Below are 18,423 nucleotides of genomic sequence, written 5' to 3'. Positions count from 1 at the left end.
TCAATTTCTTTACATTCCACTTACCGACAGTCAATTTCTGTCACAGCGTCTGTAAAATATGCACTTCTGTATTATTGCTCTCTGTGTAGCCATTCTCCAGCTGTTCCACCAACAATACGGGCCATTTTTTATTAAAAAATAAATGTTAAAAGACATCGTAATTGGTCTCATTTGAAAAAAGGGGGCTCCCAAGCACCTGTCCCGAAGGATTTCAGATTTCAATATACCGTTCAGGACCAGGGTTGGATTTAACGTCCATAATAAAGAGGAAAAATGAGCCTGTAGTTTGTCTTTGTGTGTGTGTGTGTGGGGCTCTAAGAATCTGGACTTGACCACAGCTGGTTTCAGGTTCAAGTGTAAAGCGGTCTGCGCTAACGAGAAAGTCACTTAGCATTTGATCAACATGCAACAGGGAGAACAGGAATTAGAGCAAATTTATGACCAGAGGCACATTTCAAGTCGCTGTTAATGGACGCGTCCTTGAGCCAAATTCAATGTTGTGGAGAGACGTGGACCTGGACCCGCCGCCTCCCTCGGTTCTTTTCCAGGACATTGTTGACTTTGGCCCGCTGTCAGTTTTTCTGATGTTGGCTAGACGTTGGAGAGAGCGGACTCGGGGTGCTTCCTTCTCATTCTCACACACATTTGGATGAGAAAATGCGCGTTGGCAACGTGACAGGAGTTCGAAAGCGAAATTTGATCTACTGCAGGAGGACGGGGAGACGAAACTGACATCTTGCAAGAAACGGACATCAGGCTGAACTCTAAATCATAAGCAACAGATAATAATCATAAACTTTTATTCTGGATAAACCTTAATTTGCGCATTGATAAACACATTTGTCCTCCGCAGCGTTATAAACATTGTTCTTTTTTGGAAGAAAACATCTTTTCTTTTACTTTACTCTTCTACAACTTTAAAACCTAAGTCGGCCTTAAAAACCAAAAAACAGGGACAAGGGACTGAGTTGGTAACAGACACATACACACGAAGCAGTCTTTAAGAGTCCAGAAATCCACACACAGAGAGCACCATCACAGTCAGAAAACACTTCAAATCATAATTTCACATATACTTTTCCTGAGGTGACAGCATTTGAATTTAGCACGTTTAGATTTGAGTGGAATTTTCGGTGCATTTGTATAACTTTTGCAGGTTTTCTTTCATTTTTCGTGACGCCAACTTTGATTCAGTCACTCTACGTCGCATTAATTAAAAATATGGAGACAAATGAATTCAGGCTGCGAAGTCTCAAGAGTCTGCGGGTTCAACAAATGAATAAAGTCAAATGGCTCCTTTCCAAGGTACAGGAACAACAATAAGTGTTATATTAGTGTATATAGATTATATGTATATAAAATGGTGTGCACTTTGCCTTTTAATCATACATTAATCTTTTTTTTCATTTACTTAAGATTTATGTGACGTAAAATGAAGTTGTGATTAGGTCTTACAGAGATGATTTACTGTAATGTGTACAATAACCATACATAAAATAATCATTCCCTGACCCTTGACCCTTGACCAGTAGCACGAGTTTGTCCTACTCTCGCATGTTGTTAAATAACTAAAGTGTAAAAGGTTTGAGCGTCACATACACAACAACGTTCCTGTGTGAGTTAAACTCAGGGTTCCCCACACCTTGGTTGACATTTAAATTCAAGGACTCTTCAAGGACCAAATGACCTCAAATTCAAGGGAGCGGTACATTATGAAATGGCTTGTGAATCTTTTAGAAGCGAGTCCTCAAATAGTCCGAAGTCCAAATCCCTTAATAATAAAGTTGAAGGAAGCACTGATCTATACTACAGCCTCAAAGTGCATTAGCATTTTGACATGCTCACAATAACTTGACGGCGTCGGTGTGTACTTACTTCAATATGGTAAGAAATGTAACGTATTCATGACTTAACACTGGCTGGTTCACTAGAAGTGTCCTTCAGTGTATCGTGAGCACCGTCGTCTTCCTGTCAAATCACACCTGAGCAGAGCCAAATGCTGTCTCCACAAGAGCAAGGCAGTAAAAAGCTGATCATACCGTTATCATATCATGAATAATATTACGCTCCTTACGCGTCACACACTCACGGAAGCAGGAGCACACTGGATACATTACTTTTTCTTTTCTTCTTTTTTTTTTGCTCTCATGCAGCACACAGGGAAACTATTTATGACAAGTACATCTTGCCTTAGTGACGTTGCATAAATGTAATATTATAGGATAATAGGTTTCTCCACAAGAGAATAAGAGAGTCCCATATGGCACTTGATAGTCTGTGAGTGTTAGTAAGTGTAAAAGGAGCTTAAATACCGTTGTTAGTGTCACCACGTTGTTTAAGTCGAAGGTTATAGTAAAACACGGAGGTTAAAGTTCAACTCGTATCACTGGCTAAGGTTACTGACGACGACGACGACGACGACGATGATGATGGTGGTTTGTGGCTAAATGGATGTGAGCTAGTGTTTCCTGATCTGACATTACTCAACATGAGGCGAGAGAGCAATTATTGAATTAAAACAAGTGTGAGACAAATGTCTGTGGCCACAGACTGCACACACATCTTTTAACGACATGTCGCACTGAATTAGTCGTTCCCTTGCAAACACGCGTCAAGCGCTGCCCTCGGATACGCAACGAGAGTCCCCGTGTCGCTCTGCGCGCCGCGTCCTCGCAACCGACTAATAACCACCTTTGTTGACGTGTTGAATGTGAAACAGATGCATTGTCACATGCGTACAGTGTGTTGTGAGGGCGTTAGGTGATGCTAGTGTCAACAACAATGGAACATATTGTTCCAAATGCTGAACAGTTGTATAAAATGATCATTTCCGTACTGGAAAGTCTCTCCTAACGAGGCATTTTACATAAACTACACATGGATCATTTCAACCAAACATTCTTAAGTTGAATCAACAGAATAAATAAGGCTCTAATTGTATAATAACTTGTTGACAGCTGCTGTGCCAAACAAACCGTCAAGTGCAGCTGGTCGGAGTAAAAGTGACGTTTTTATTTCAAGGATTTAAAACTTGTTTTCTTGTTTTTTTTTTTCCCCCATTGTTAGTTTAGTTTAATTTGGCGGATTTCTTTAGTGAAGCACTAACATTTCACTGCTTTGAGAGTCGTGTGGGTAGTGATGTTTTCACCTTGTGAGTGTATGGGTCAATGACTAATGGTTTACTTTATACATTAGCCTGTGGACAGTTTTAGTCACTATCTGACAACATACAAGTGTTTGGTTAAACCAACACAGTACAACTTTTCAGTCTGACTCTCTGCTCCTTATTAGCACTGACACGGTAAATGTAACGGTAAAGGGCGCCAAAATAACGGTTGACTTCATAAACTTTACTTTGTTCATTTAAAGTCAGAAGAAGTGCAATTATCCTGAGGTAACACAGTCGTTTACACACGCAGTTTAATCCAACTAAGACCATAGTCCGACTAAGACAGGCAATTGGACAACTTGCCATGCCAAAAGACCTTTTATTGGCCGCGTACATCTGACTCCGCCCTATCTCTCCGTAAGCTAGAGCGTATTGAATCACTATCCTGCCGACCTTTTCGTCACAGGAATGACAAACAGCGAGATGGACCGTGCTGTGGTTGAGTATGTTTCTGTACCTGCTGTACATCCGTCCAAAAGCGGGTCTTCTCCGTAGCTTTCGCTCTCGCTGACGCCATCGCGTTGCTTGTTCTTTTCCGGCAACGTTACTGCAGTTTTATACGTCGTCTCCTTCAACTTCCGGGTCAAAGACCGGGGAGGGAATTTTGGTGCATGCGCAGAATTCCAAGTCTGACTCCAGTCCGACTAAGCGCATACATGCTGGAATAATCGGACTATGAATCACATTATCCAGGTATGTTAGTCCGACTGAGACTAGCACGATTTTAGTCAGACTAACATTAAGAAAACGGAATTATTGTCTTACTCCGACTAAAAGTTGTCTTTTAAAGGTGGGAGATTATTTTCCTGGAGCATTTTCTGACCGTGTTTTTCGCGCGTTTCCTGTACGCTGGAGGCGGAGCTTTGGAGGGAAGTCTGAAAAAAGGGGCTTGGACTTTTGAATTAAATACGTCGCCTGCTCGAACAGTTTTTCCAGGATCTCCAACCCTACCTTTAACATGGGTGTAAACGCACTGAATGTCTTACTTTGCACTCTGTGACCCTGCAATCACGCCATATGACACAGCTATCACTATCCAGCCAACACACACTACAATGGAAAGACTCAAAACCACTCTGTCAACGGACTCTGAGTCAACAGACTGAGAAATCATCAAAGATTTCTGGCAAAAGTTGTCAAAGCCAACATGTTGATGTGGCTGGTATAATTAAATCTGACATTTCAACCGTCTCGCCCTCTGGCAAACACAGTGACACTATCTCATTAAAATTATTTGCAGTAAATCTGTTAATGTAACAATGCAACAAAGAAAAGAAAAAGAAAAGAGTCAAAATGAACTGATATTGTAAAGCCGTACGGTGACTGCAGGTGAATTATGATTTTTACATGGTGAGATGAAGCCACAGAGTAATAAATTAAAAAGGAATAATATTAGTTCTACGCCAGAGACAGAGGCTGCTCCTCAGGCAGACGAAGACGAAACTGTAAAGACAAAAGAAAAGTTGCACTTTGAAATGCAGTGCAGATAGTAGTCATTTAATTCAAAAAGTGACAGCAGTGAACACAAACGTACCAATTCTTCTCTTGAACAAAATGTCAAGAACAAAGTCTCCTATCGGTAAACCCCCGCAGCAGTCGTTTACTCTCGCAATGGCAGTAAAATCATTCAAATAACCAATTCTGATTATGTTTAAATAACCATTAAATAATAATAAAAATAAATAAAAACACTACACCTCTCTCCTTTTAGTCAACAAAGCTAAAGGGTTCGTCTGAGTCGCACAGTCCACATGGCACTAGAGATTTTGTCTACTAAAGCATGCAAAGGACACCGGCCAGGCTCATCCTGACTGGTTGACGGGTGCTATGGCAACAAAGTTTTCACTGGAGTGATCCAACGGCAAGGAGGAAAATCCACATACATGTACCGCTCCTGATTAGCACTGACGTTTGGGTAGAATCCATGCAGAGACGCAGGCGTTCTGTGGCAGTGGGTGAGTTTGGTTTCTGTGTATAAACTTAACAATGAACGTGAGTTCCACTCTGCAAATACAGCATCTACACGCACACACACACGGGGCAAGAAGTGAAGGCAAACGGCCTTAGAGACGATATGAAAATGTTCTAGGTGGTGCTGTCAAAAAAATTAGACTGAGACGACGTGATATTATCAGAAACCCAGCTGTAGGCAACTGTAAGTCAACTTGCAATGTAAAAATTTGGCATCTCTTATCGCAATCTTAGCCAAATCCTAAACCACAAAACAATAAATACCTAAAACTAGCCACTGCAAATCGCTTCAGAATAAATGGTAGCACTGTTTTTGGCAGTGTTGAAAAAAAAAAAGAACTGCTAATCATCTTCAATAAACAGCAAGTCCCTTCCGTGGGACTCAATCCCTTTGATACTGTAAGGCGGTCCGATCTCCCTCATCTGTGACATCGAGCCAGAGAAAGTTCAGAAGTTGCCAATCAAAAGGAATCGCTGAATTCCTATAATCTCAGCTGATGGGGACCAGTGAAGGGATGAAGGGTAGCTGTGGGTCAAATTCTTCCTGATTGTTTAAACTGACATCTTCTGAAACACATTTCTTTCACCACTTCCACCTTCAGACCTGGTAGAAAAAAAAGAAACCGGCAAACTGAGGAGCTCATAGGATTTCGCGTAATCGTCCCATAACCATTCATCATTTCGGTGGCAGCGTTGCATGCTGGTTGCCATGATGGAGATTCAGAGGCTGGAAGTTAGAGGGTGTGATCGGGTTATTCAGAGGTCATGACGGAACGACATGGTTTCCGGAGCCTGACAGAACCCAGAGCAGCATCAGCTGAAGAGCCACCATTAATGACAGATGGGGACTCAGGCTGGAAGCGCCGCCGCAGTCAGGATCCTCCTCCTGGTGTCAAGCAAAGAAGAACCATTACAATAAAAACACTTTAGCAGACAATTGTATGAACCTCTTGACACGACATGATTTCAAAACAGCAACCTGTGATAAAACCATTATGGGTCAGGCTGAGTTGAGTTGAGACAAATACTGTGTTTCTAAATGATATTTGATATCAGTCATTTTCTCTGGGCTAGCGTGAGCCACACAAACTCCATGCAGCTTAGATTGCAAGGGGCTTGGGTCAGGTCTGGACACAAAGTCCAGAATGCCAGTTGGGCTGTGGTCAGCTCGGTTAATCTCACTCTGGCGGGACAGAAAAATGATGCTTAATGCTTTATACAGAAAACACAACATTTTCAGAGGTTGTGTTTCTTTCCCAGGCCTCAGAGCGTTTGTTTCTAACTTTAAAAATCTTTATTGTATGAATGTTACCACTGATATTTGCACAAGTAAAGCTCTCATGGGCTTTGGTCAGAAAGTACTGACATAATACTGATTTTAGATCTTAAATATTGTTTGTTAACATTTAAAATTCCTATTTTACATTTTACATTTAGTACCAATTCTTCAATTCAAATCAGCACAGAATCCACGTAGTCTGAGCTCAGTTCAAGCTGTTAACATGAACAGCTAATTCAGCTTAAGCTAGCTGTAGATACTAAGAGTTGAGTGATTGAGTCATTATTTCAGCAATTAAGTCTTTACCTTTTTTTTAATTCTTTCCTAAATCAACACACCTTTCAATGCCGGCTCAGAAGTTTGCGCGGCAATTCTCTAAATTGTAGAAATAAGAAAAAAGCTTGGCAGACGTTAGCGTACCTAGCTAACTACGGAGATGAGGTTTAGCAAAATGGTAAATTGGAAGTGCCAGGAATAACAGGTCTGTGTTTGTTTAGCCTCATATAAAGCATCTGTTGTAGCTAGCTGTCACACAGCAGATATATTAGTATTTCGCTAAAAGACAGTGAGACGATGACAGATGAGGGAAAGTACAAAGAGGAGAACGTGAAGTTCAGAATCAGGTGAGGCTGAGAAAAATGTTTATCACAAAGAGACAGGGAGAAAAACAGAGAATAACAGTAATAAAGGACACCTACAGCAAAATGATGTTTGAAAAGATGAACAAATGAACATGTGAAAGTACAAAAGGAGCTAAAGTGCAGAAAATATCAGGGGGATAGACAGCACGAAGCACAAGTCAGACATTGTTAGTCTAAATAAGACAATGCATGAAGGTCCAGTGTGTAAAAAAAATGTTGCACAACTACTGGTGAGACTGCAGATGATAAATATTAAAGATGTTGAGGATAGAATAACTTATTTTCAGTGTGGTCCTCTCAACAGCCTCCTCCTCCTCCTTAAGTTCGCCCCACACACGACAGTGGAGGATTTTCAAATCGGACTTGATTCTTTAAGAAACGTGGGAGACCACAGACACAATGAACTTCATGTTTTACTTTCCTGAGAAAGCACAGACTACATGATGCAGTCAAGACGCCAAGGACCACACATTTGGGATTTGGGCTTAACAGAATTGGTGTCATCAGTTAATAGCTGTTGTGTTTTGTGCTGAGAAACACACACACACACACAAAAAAAAATGTAGATGAAGTCACGGCTCGACTTGGGTTGTACAAGTTACGGTTCCTAAAATCTGGAGGCCATCACTTCTGCCAATGAACTCGCCCAAAATGTTACATACTGGACCTTTATAAGTGTCGATGCGGGACAGAAAGAGCAGGAGTTATGGGACTGACCCGAGACAGCACATGAATAGTGGCAGCAGTAACATGAGCAGAGAGGAAACCAATGGGGAGCCTGCGCTCGCTCGGCACATGGCCTCATCCTAACCATCAACAGCCAATCAAAGAGCGGTGGAAACAAAGAGAAAACAGAGAGAGAGAGAGAGAGAGAATCATGCGGCAAAAGTTCCACATCGTCAGCAAGAGGTTAGGAAGCAAATATGAGCAGAAAAAAGGCCCAAACTACTGTGTGAGTTGAGAGGATTAGTAATGCAGGAAAGATGCATTTACTTCCAGGACGGGAGTGTGAGAGAGTGCGTGGGTGGATGTTTATGTGTATACAAGTATGTGCATGTGGGTGAGCGAGCATGACAGCGCACGGGCAAGTCGTTTCATAAGACCGAGGAAAGTCTGACATGAGAGAAAGACTATAGAGTAAAAACAAACAGAGCTCGGTCATGTTTGCTTGGCTTAGACGTGGGGGCGACAGCAAATTGTTAGTCTCTGCGTGGGAAAATTCGGCGTTTGAAGACGCGGCGGTACGTGAAAAATGGCACGGACATCACTGGTCATGTATTGTTTCCATATCAGAAGAACAACTGTAGGACTTTTGAGCTCCGACCAGTGAGACTATGACGACGCTGCTGTTGTTTACTTTCATTTTCCTGGTGAAAGATCAAGATGCTTCAAAGAACAGACCCAGAATGTTTTTTTATCAACAGTACAGCTTGACGACGTATGATGATAAATCTCGCTGGTCATATTCTGTTCTTCCCGTCCTTCCTTTGTCGTGATTTAGAGAGAACTTCAGCTGGTTAGTTGTTGCTGTAGATATTCTCCTCGCAGTCAGAAACGTTTAAGGGGGACTCACAGGGACCTGCGAGGGAGGTCACATCAAACCACCGCCGAAGCCACAGCAGTTTGTTTACTGACGAGCTCGATGTTGAATTGACAACCAGCTCATTTTCAGCTGAGATGAATTAAAACGATGTCATAACTGATTTATCGAAACAAAACCACACTCTCTCTTTTTTCTTTTCCCTCCTCGGTCTCTTAGAAGTATCACGCTAACTAGGCATGGGGGTCATGGTTTTCTGAGACTTTACTAGTTGTTTGATGATTAAAAAGTCAATCAGTTAATGAAACGATCAATTTTTCATAAGCCTAATATGAAGTACATCCATGTGTGTCCCACACCTCTGCAAATAATCCAATTACCTGTAATCTGTCGCCACACAGCACATAGACAAAGATATAACACCAGTGTCTAGTGTCTGCTTTTGTGGTTACAGCTTGTTGCGCTCCCGAAAAACAAAGAAAAACCCCACAAAACTATTACCAATATCATGGTACTTTGGATTAATTAGCCAGGCTTACCGCTGCGTATTCACATTTTAAATGTCGAGCAGACGTACATGAATGTGATACATCTATTAGAGCTATTCAAGCAAAAATGAATTTTCTTTGGCATAGATCTAAATGATTTTGGGATTGACATGTGAACAGTAGCCTTGGGGCACACATATTAATTTGAAGGGCTTCTTAAATGTTCAAACTTCTTTCTTTCTTTCTTTCTTTTTTTTTGAAATGAGAAACAAGAAGCAACAAAAGTAGGCTTGGCAGATCATCCTGTAGGGGTGAAAGCTAACACAGAGCACCTTAGCAACCGATATCAGCACTCCAAACTCTGACGAAAGCAACTTACATGTTCCGTGTTATCAAAACAGACCGCGGGCCCTTTCCTGTAGCGGGGATTCTGAGCCATCTCGCAGGGATCGGGACCTTCGGCTGGACGAGTGTGCTCAGGAACTTCACCGTTCGGTTGCAGAAGACACTTTTACAACATTAGAATATAAGAGATTAACCAGGTTGTCCACCTTGTTTTTTTGCACTTTGAGGACATTGCTCGAGCATTTGTTTTCCACGCAGCTCAATCCATAATTGACCACAGCCGTGTGATCTTCAAAAAGATCACATTTGTTTGTAAGCTATTTAGCATAATTACCCCACACTGCCATCTGCAATACAGACTCCGGACCCTGTGGGAGCAACACTGCTCGTTATTATGGCTGCAGGAGTTAGCGGATAACGATCAAGGTCTGCAGCGAAGGTCACAGACAAATGGAAAAAAGCGACCTTTATACTTTTATAAAAGGCTGGACAAAGCACAGTCAGCGGAAGGAATATCAGCCGCTGTCTTCATGTCGTCATCAGCGTCTCTCCATGTTTGTCTCGTCAAAAGAAAAACACAACACACAAACTTTTTAAACATCTGCTCGCCCATGAGCCTCGCCAGATGATAGCTGTGCGCAGTAAAAGGATACACGGCTCCTCGTCCTGTTTCATCAGGGTGGCGTCACAGGACGAGCAGGTGACTTTTGCATCAGCGATGATAAAGACCAGGTTAGTCTTGGGCAGCTTTTCAGCGTGGTACAGCCTGGAGAGAAGCAGACACACCAGAGACACACAGAGCAGTTGTTGACACGTGGGCTCCAGTCCAGGAAAGATGGAGATATCATTTCAATGAATCATGCTCACAAGAGATGCAAGAAGGAGTTGAATATTTAACCAGAACAATAAAAGGAAGTCACTTTTCTGCTAATGCAGAGGGAAATTACTTCATATGTTTGAACGTGCAACACTTTATTCTTCAACAGGACGCTTTAGAAGTGCAAACACAGACCGTGGAACCACAAATTCATGTCCCCTAACTGCTAATAATCCCTCAGGTTACACAAAACCTGCTGTGGCAACCCCAGTGTCGTCAGAGACCTTTTACCAAAAAACCCACATGTTGCTGCAGCACAAATGATTTTTCTCTGCTCTTTTTTTTTTTTTTTTTTTAATGGAGGTCATTAAAAAAAAAAGTGTGTGCAGCTAATGTGCAGGAACGGCGCATGGCATGCCGGCAGGCACTCCATTAGCTGGCACAAGGGGGCTTTAAATTGGTGTAAGTACACACACACACACACACACACAAATGTGACCAAGACGGTGTTTCCCCCCACGAGTGACGTGACTTCACCTCCGTGGCATGTGGGGGTTTTATGGCCCCTCTCTGTATGTGTGTGTGTGTGTGTGTGTGTGTGCCACCTCTGGGGACTTCATTTGTGTCTCAGGGATGCAAAGGTATCACTGCAGGTCACGGAAAGGTGTTTGGACACTAATTAGACGCGGTGAGGCAGTGAGGCGGTGAGGCAGTGAGGTGCAGTCAGGAGTCAGGAGGCCTTTGAACTGGGATTTGCGTGTCCTCCCCATGATTGTGTGGAGACACACAGTCAGTGTGGACTTAGGTTAAAGGTCCAGTGTGTAAGAATTAGTGACATCTACTGGTGAGACTGCAGACTAACAGAGGACCCATGTGTGTCGGGGAACTATCGCATCCCAGAAAGTGAACACTCTTCCAGTCTGCGGTTTTTCCTTCTTCTTCGTTGGTGTATGCATATGGTTTAATGTGTGGGCGGAGCCATACTCGTGCTTGCATAGTGAATCATGAAATGCACATGTGTGTGTTTGGGTCGCTGGGAAAACATGTGGTGCAAGACGGTGGCCTCTACAGCAGATGGATGTAGTCTTCCAGTTTGAAAAGTGAAACCCAGGAAGTGGGACGGAAGCCACCAGGGGGCGACTCCACCAATGAATCCAGAAGCACAGAAGATTTTTTTCCTTCCCGCTCGATTTACAACGTCAGTACATTTTTTCAGTGATTAGTCTGAGGTCGTCTTCAACAGAAATGATGCTCCCATTTAGAGGAAAACAAAGAATCAAGCACAACACATACAGCACGAGTGGACACCTGTGTCATTGACAGCTGATATCATTCCACAGGTGCCTGTTTGCAGGTGATTCAGTGACTTTCCGGTTGCAAAAACAATGGCCATTAAACTCTTATGGGGTAGTATATTCAACATCTGCTTTAGATGGAGATGGTCTACATGTGAGTGTGAATGATACATTTATATATCTGTTATATAGAGTATATTATGGAAGCACATTTTTGCCAGAAGAAAAAAGAGGTAAAACTTCATATAAATATCCTCAAAGTAAAATTATGAGATAAAAAGTTGAAATTATGAGATAAAAAGTCATAATTATGGGATAAAAGGTCAAAATTATGAGATAAAAAGTCACAATTATGAGATAAAAGGTCACAATTATGAGATAAAAAGTCACAATTATGAGATAAAAAGTGATATTATGAGATAAAAAGTCACAATTATGAGATAAAAAGTGATATTATGAGATAAAAAGTCAGAATTAGGAGACAAAAAGTCAGAATTATGACATAAAGTCTTTCATCCATCCATCCATCCTGGCCTAACCACGCTCACCATGTGCAATCTTAAATGATGAAACTATAACAGGTGACTTTCGTTACATCAGATGTTGGACATAATCGTTACATCATCATGTCTAACATCCGATCAAGGCTAAGTTTTCCCTCGGTCCATGGTATATGCGCGTGTTGAAAGGTGCGGCAGCTTTTACCTGGAGCAGTTTTCACAGTCGACCGTGCCTCTGAAGGTGAAGTTGGTGTTCATGAAGTAATACTGAGTTTGCTTGGTGATGCAGACTTCTTTCAGCATGGCATCGGTCACGTCGTTGTCCATTTCGGCTGCAGAGGGACAAACACGTGTGAGCAATAATAGTATTCATCATCTTTATCTGTCAGAGCACCCACGCTCACCTCAGACATTAAAGGGTACTTTTACTGTCTCAATAAATCACTGCCATATCAAGTGATAAAAATAGTTCTGGTTATACACTTTGTCAGGGTTTAGTCATAACTTAATAGGCATCATCCGGATCACGCAACATTAAACTATGAATCAGATCAGATGCTCATCTGTATTCCCACTAAACATCACCTCGGAGAGAGTCAATCACACGCTCGCACACTCACCGCCTCATATGTGCCACGACCTGCAGATAAATGAAAAACGAGCTGCTAAGTGATAAACTGCTGAGTGGGAAAATGTTTGCGGAACAAAAAGGCAATATTTTTAACTTGCAGTGTGTGTGTGTGCGTGTGTGGGGTATTGCACCGCAGGAGCAAGAAACAATTACTCAACAGTGCATTATCCGACGCCTGCTCATGCCTCGTCAAAGAGAATCAAAAAACACCGTTTCCGTCGGCCAAGGACGCCAAGAAGGAAGCGCACGCTCACAGTTTCTCAGGCCTCAGGTCAGTACGCACTCACCTGCGTCCAGGAAAGTTGGGAATGTGACGCTGACCAGTATCTGCTGCAGTATGGACCTGCGAGGCAAGAAAACGAGAGACTTTCAGAGTAACGAGGGGTGCAATTTAATCGTAAAACATCTGCGTGAACTAAAACTCAACATTCAACACAACCTAAAGGGCACTTTGCTGAAAATTGACTTGTTGCATGCGCCGACTTCCACCGAAAACCCACTTTTATTTGACATATTGTAAAATGTGCTGTTAATGACATCAAGACATTGGGACGGGACATAAATCAAGGGAAGATTCTGCGGAATGTTGACCGTCTTGGGAATATTTTAGCTATTGAACAGATGCTATACATCCATTTTTCTCGGGCGCTCGCCTGTTTCCCATTACAATGTGAAAACTTTTATGCTGTGTAATTTTGTTATTAATCATTTGGAAGAAAAAGAAAAACGGGATGACACCGAGAAAGAAAATAAGAAAAGAAGACTCACCATGCGGCAGCTGTCGCCCACCATCCTAAACTCAAAATATCTGCAATTGTGGGCTGATTGGGACAAAAAAAAAGGAAGAAATAAAGTGAATATCAGAGGAGGAGAAGATCATTTGCAGCAGGTAAAAACCTTAACATCCTGCTTTGTGTTAACAGTGGCTGCAGCAGTCGCTCCGGTGGAGGCTGGCACCGAGTCTCCTGCACGGAGACCTTTTTTTTTTTTTTATTTCTCCTCCAACTCCGAGGAAGTCAGAACAAAATCCTCCTCAACAGATGGGAACATAAATATGTAAACAAAGAGCCATGAGAAAAGAAAGTAGCACACGGTTTGAATGAAAGGCCCGACATGCTGCTTTGATTACGCTTAGCATGCGAGGGCCTTGTTGTGGTGAATCAGCGCCGCTTCATCTGTCTTCAGTGGACGGCGCGTTGAGTCATCAAGACGTTTCTACCTCACTGCGTTAAGAGGCGATCTTTGATCAGAAGCTGCATCTTTTCATCTCACCTTGGCAAACGGAGAGATTATGTGGTTTGCCTGCTGTTGTGTCGAGTTGTTTGTGTCTACATGAATATGACTCCCTTTTCTCTGGTTCCAGCTCCACCCCGGGCTCCCGGCAATGTAAACCCCTGCAAGATCGGAGGCAAATCCAGTGATGCCCGCGCACAATTTACATACGCTTCAAAACCTGGGCTGTGCATTTTTGGGGGTGATGAAAAACAGCACCCCCGTTTCTACATCACTTGGCGTGTTAGCCAAGCACGGCAGACCACCTAATCCTGTTACTGTTTCTGCGACTCCCACTCTAACGCTTTCACCATACCCTCTCTGCTACCCTTCTCATCTGCTCCACACTGATTTATGGCTCCCAGGTGAGCAATGGTGTGTGTGTGTGTGTGTGTGAGGAAACAGTTTTGGATGCATGTGTGCGGCGGGTATCAAAATGTGAGGACATGGAAGTGTGTGTGTGTGTGTGTGTGATTTCTGGCTTATGTAACTCACCACATAGACGGATCGCAGCCCCGCTGCCGCCTTGCTCTCTTTCTTGGGGTCACACTGCGACTGGTAGTCGTACGTCTGCTTCAAGGTGAACAGGGAGTCGTTGAGGCTTCTCATGAGGACGGGGTCGATCACGCCAAAGAAGCGTCCGATCTAAACGTGTGGTGGGAGAAAGAAAGCAGCGACAAGTGGACATAACTCTCTCTGTGTGTGTGTGTGTGTGTGTGTTTGTCAGTGCAGCAGTGTTTAGATCTTGACAACAAATGTTCAATGAGTGAGTTTCTGAGTGAATGAGTGAGTTTTCCCCCCCCAAGATAACTTACACTTTTGATATCTGTCAGTTATTCAACCATTTAAGAGTTGCGGTGCGGAGAAGCTGACGTGCTGGTCTATGGGATTAGATTTGTGTCAATATTTTCAAACAACACTTTTTTTAAGAAGCCAAAAAATGTAATCGTTCAAAAATATTGTCTTTTATTGTTTGTAAACACACTTGTTCTTTACGCTGTGTTGTTTTTGTTTGTTTGTGGGCGGGCTTCAGGAAGCTGCCTGCTAATTGGCTACTGAGTTTTGGAGCGACAGGTGGACCAGAAGTCGTCACATGTTTGGAACTCGTTCCTCAAGTTTTCCCCGTCGACATCCGACGAAATAAATATCACGGACAGTGACTCAGCAACACGGTCTATAGAGCTGCCACTCCAAAAGCTTCCTAAGGCCCGCCCACAAACAAAAAAAACACGCTGCAAAGGACAAGTGTATTTTCAAACAGAGTAAATCGATTCAATTTTTTTGCTTCTTAAAAAGTGTGAAAATATTGACACAAATCTAATTCCATACTGGTCTCATCTGTGATTGGACGGTTGCTCCACGGACATCCTTCTGCTTTATCCTTAATGCTGTGCCAATCTCAGCTGACATAGAAGGAAAGGCCTGGACAGTCCATCGTTTTTGAATTTTCGAGCTATCACGAGCAGCACACGCACACGTTACGTTGTTTCAGAGGGAAAAACAACATAAAACAGGACCGTAGCTTTAAAACTGACACCATACTGTCGATGTTTCTCTCACAGTAAAAAATACCAGGAAAACGTGTGCATTAAATGGCTTTTTGGGGCATGAGTCAGAAATGAACTGCATGATCTCTTTAAGAGGAGAATTCAGCGATGGCCAAAAGTCTTTAGTGTCCATCTGTGAAAATCATTTAGAAAGCAGCTAAAAATAGTTTGATGTACAGAGGACTGAAGATCTCTTTTAAAGGTGACGCGCCGTAAACCGCGGTTTATATCTCGGACTTGCTCGTGTCTTCGTCTCTCAACCAAACTGAAAAAAAAAAACCTTTAAAATGTTCACTGCGTGTCAGTGACTGAAGATCTCCTCACATATCTATGCTCTCGACCTGCGATAGCCCGAGCTTTCTAAAGACGGGAACAAAAAAAAAGTGGAGTATGTGAAGAAAATGACACAGGAAATCCACCTCGAACCAGGATGATGGACTTTACTTTAATCCGATTACCGCAGTCTACCCGGCAACTATTCATTTTCACACAGAGGAAGCGGTTTGTCTCGGTGTCTTGGTGGTGTGACACGGCGTGGGGGCAGTGTTAGTCTTCATGTATGTATGCGAGCTGAAAGATGAGATTCCCTGAGATGTGCCTGAATGTGTAGGTGTGTGTCCACGGGCGGGGAACACAAGCTATCCCTTTTCCTTCCACTTTGTAAGGTCACCGTTAACAAGCCGTCCTCCGCGTATCCATTCCACTGAAGTCAAACGGTAAAACAATATATAAATCTCCCAATCTATAAGGTAAGAAGGAAGCCCGTCTCTTCTACATCCCCGCCGCACAATAACACAAATAATGAATTAACAGTCACAACCTAGTTGGGGCTGCAGACTCCCCCGAGGGTTTTCGGAGGAATAAAAAATGCGGGAGAGAAAGCGAGAAGCTTGCTCCTGTAAGGAATATGATTGAGAGCGCACAACCTTTTCCAAACAAGGCCTCGGGTCCCTCGGTTTTAGTGCTGCTGCCAGACTTCAGAGGGCGACTGATTTATCCGGCACACACCCAGCCGTGATTAGGCAGGGGCCAAGGCTGCATGAAAAAACATTTACGTAGACGACAGCAGGGGCCCGCACTCAGCGCTCGGGATAGGGCGGCAGGGGAGCAAGAGAGAGAGAGAGAGAGAGGGAGAGAGGGAGAGAGGGAGAGGGAGAAATGAGCGCACTTTTACTGATGTGTTTGTGCACGTATCTCACGGCAGTTACTGGAAGAGAAGATGGGTCATATTATTGTGTGTGTGTGTGAGTTTTTTGTTGTTGTTTCCAGGCAGTTTTGATTGACATCGCACAGGTAGGTATAGTTTTACCGCAGGTTTGAACCAGTATGGACAAGGTGAGGTAAAAAAAAAGAGAGAAAAGTGAAAAAAAAAAACACTGAAACTTGCTCGTGTCCGTCCATTTTCTACTGCTTTATCCTTCACGGGAAGGACTGTGCCAATCTCAGCTGCCAGTTTACAGTATTCTCCACATATAGAGACAAACTCTCACAACTACGGTCAATTCAGTGTCCAATTAACCTAATGCCCATATTGCATGTTTTTGGACTGTGGGAGGAAGCCGGCGAAAACCCACGCACACACGTGGAGAACATGCAAGCTCCATGCAGAAAGCTTGCCCTTGTGCCCAACCGGGGCCCGAACCTGTGTCTTCTTGCTGCAAAGGCAAGAGCGCTAACCGCTACACCGACCGCGTGGCCACCTGCCTTGTGTCATCTATGAGAACTTTGGACAGATAACAAGTGGCGACGGTTGATGATTTTCATGCAAATCGTTTTTTAATTCTACGCACGAAGAAAACGTGACATGACATCACAAATCTGAAATGGTGTCACGTTTAATTACATCTCAGGTGTCGGGTAACAGACTCGTCCATTATTGTCAGCACATTCTGAGTGATTTGAACTCGAGAGGGCCTGCTGATGTTTGGAAAAGTGCACATGTAACACATCGCTTTTAGATAAGGCTCATGATTGATCAGTGTTTAAAAGTGTTTGTATATTGTGAGAAGGCTCCGAGTGTTGAGAAATCCTCTAATTATGTGCCAGAGATAACACCCTCAAAACTAATCACCCAACACTGTTGCTTAATCAGGGTTGTTGACGTGTCGTTACCTGATTAAAAACAGTGGAAAATTCGGTGGGGGAAAAAAAAAAACCGCCGCCGCCCGGCGACCCACCTGATCAATGTACTCGTCTCGATTGGACATCACCAGGAAGCCTCCGTCGTCCAGAATGACACAGTCCACGTACTGGAACGACACAGGGGAGCGTTTTCAGTCATGTGGTATTCTAATCACCCTTCTCCGTGAATAACAGCTGTTAAAAAAAACGAAACTCACCATGTCGTTCCGCTGACAGCCGCAGATCTCGTCGTTGCACTGGAGATAAAAACAGAGACACAGCGGTGATGAAAAGCCACGCGCCGGGGTCTACATCAAGTGTGCGCCACAGCGGTGGTATAAACTCACATTCATCCTCTGAGTGGTGTTGATGAATCTCGCCATCCAGGAACTGATGTCCAGCTTCACGCCGACCACTGGGATTAAAAACACAAAAGCCAGACACTCTCAATCACGCCGGACCCCTGTGTCAACTTTACTCCCTGAACTCGGGAAAACGCAAACTTGGCCAAGGATCACAGGAGAGGACGAGACAACCTGATGTGTGGTTTGTGTGTGTTTGTGTGTGTGTGTGTCTTAGGGAGGGAGGAGGAGGAGGAGGAGGTGGGGGCTTGACAAATGAAGAGTAGCAGTCTTTGAAAAGAAAAGGAGGCCGCGTGTGTGTTTCAGGAAGAGACGGAGGTGTGATTAAAGCTACACGGTTGTGAATTTGGACGTGCAAATAGCCGTGAAAAAGTGTGCGGTTCATGTGGATGTGGCAGAGCGAAAGTGTGTGTGTGTGTGTGTGTGTGTGTGTGTGTGTGTGTCC

At 43.4% G+C, this 18,423-nt stretch overlaps 1 protein-coding gene across 3 annotated transcripts in view; it reads right to left on the bottom strand.

The window, feature by feature from the left end:
- Positions 1 to 783: 783 nt before the first annotated feature.
- cacna2d1a (calcium channel, voltage-dependent, alpha 2/delta subunit 1a) overlaps positions 784 to 18,423 on the bottom strand; it is an 86,740-nt gene continuing 69,100 nt past the window's right edge. For all 3 annotated transcript variants that reach the window (XM_044021030.1, XM_044021031.1, XM_044021033.1), the window contains 10 exons: positions 17,964 to 18,031; positions 17,835 to 17,873; positions 17,673 to 17,744; positions 14,444 to 14,593; positions 13,445 to 13,497; positions 12,964 to 13,019; positions 12,251 to 12,377; positions 10,087 to 10,199; positions 9,468 to 9,550; positions 784 to 6,026 (listed from right to left, as the gene is read on the bottom strand). In XM_044021030.1, coding sequence (XP_043876965.1) covers positions 5,904 to 6,026; positions 9,468 to 9,550; positions 10,087 to 10,199; positions 12,251 to 12,377; positions 12,964 to 13,019; positions 13,445 to 13,497; positions 14,444 to 14,593; positions 17,673 to 17,744; positions 17,835 to 17,873; positions 17,964 to 18,031 — 884 coding nt within the window. In that variant the 3' untranslated portion in view covers positions 784 to 5,903. The remainder of the gene's footprint in view (positions 6,027 to 9,467; positions 9,551 to 10,086; positions 10,200 to 12,250; positions 12,378 to 12,963; positions 13,020 to 13,444; positions 13,498 to 14,443; positions 14,594 to 17,672; positions 17,745 to 17,834; positions 17,874 to 17,963; positions 18,032 to 18,423) is intronic.

The sequence above is a fragment of the Solea senegalensis genome, linkage group LG3 (assembly GCF_019176455.1).
Source record: "Solea senegalensis isolate Sse05_10M linkage group LG3, IFAPA_SoseM_1, whole genome shotgun sequence".
Lineage (NCBI taxonomy): Eukaryota > Metazoa > Chordata > Actinopteri > Pleuronectiformes > Soleidae > Solea > Solea senegalensis.
The sequence above is the reverse complement of the archived record's forward strand: the minus strand, read 5'-3'. Positions and strand labels throughout refer to the sequence as shown.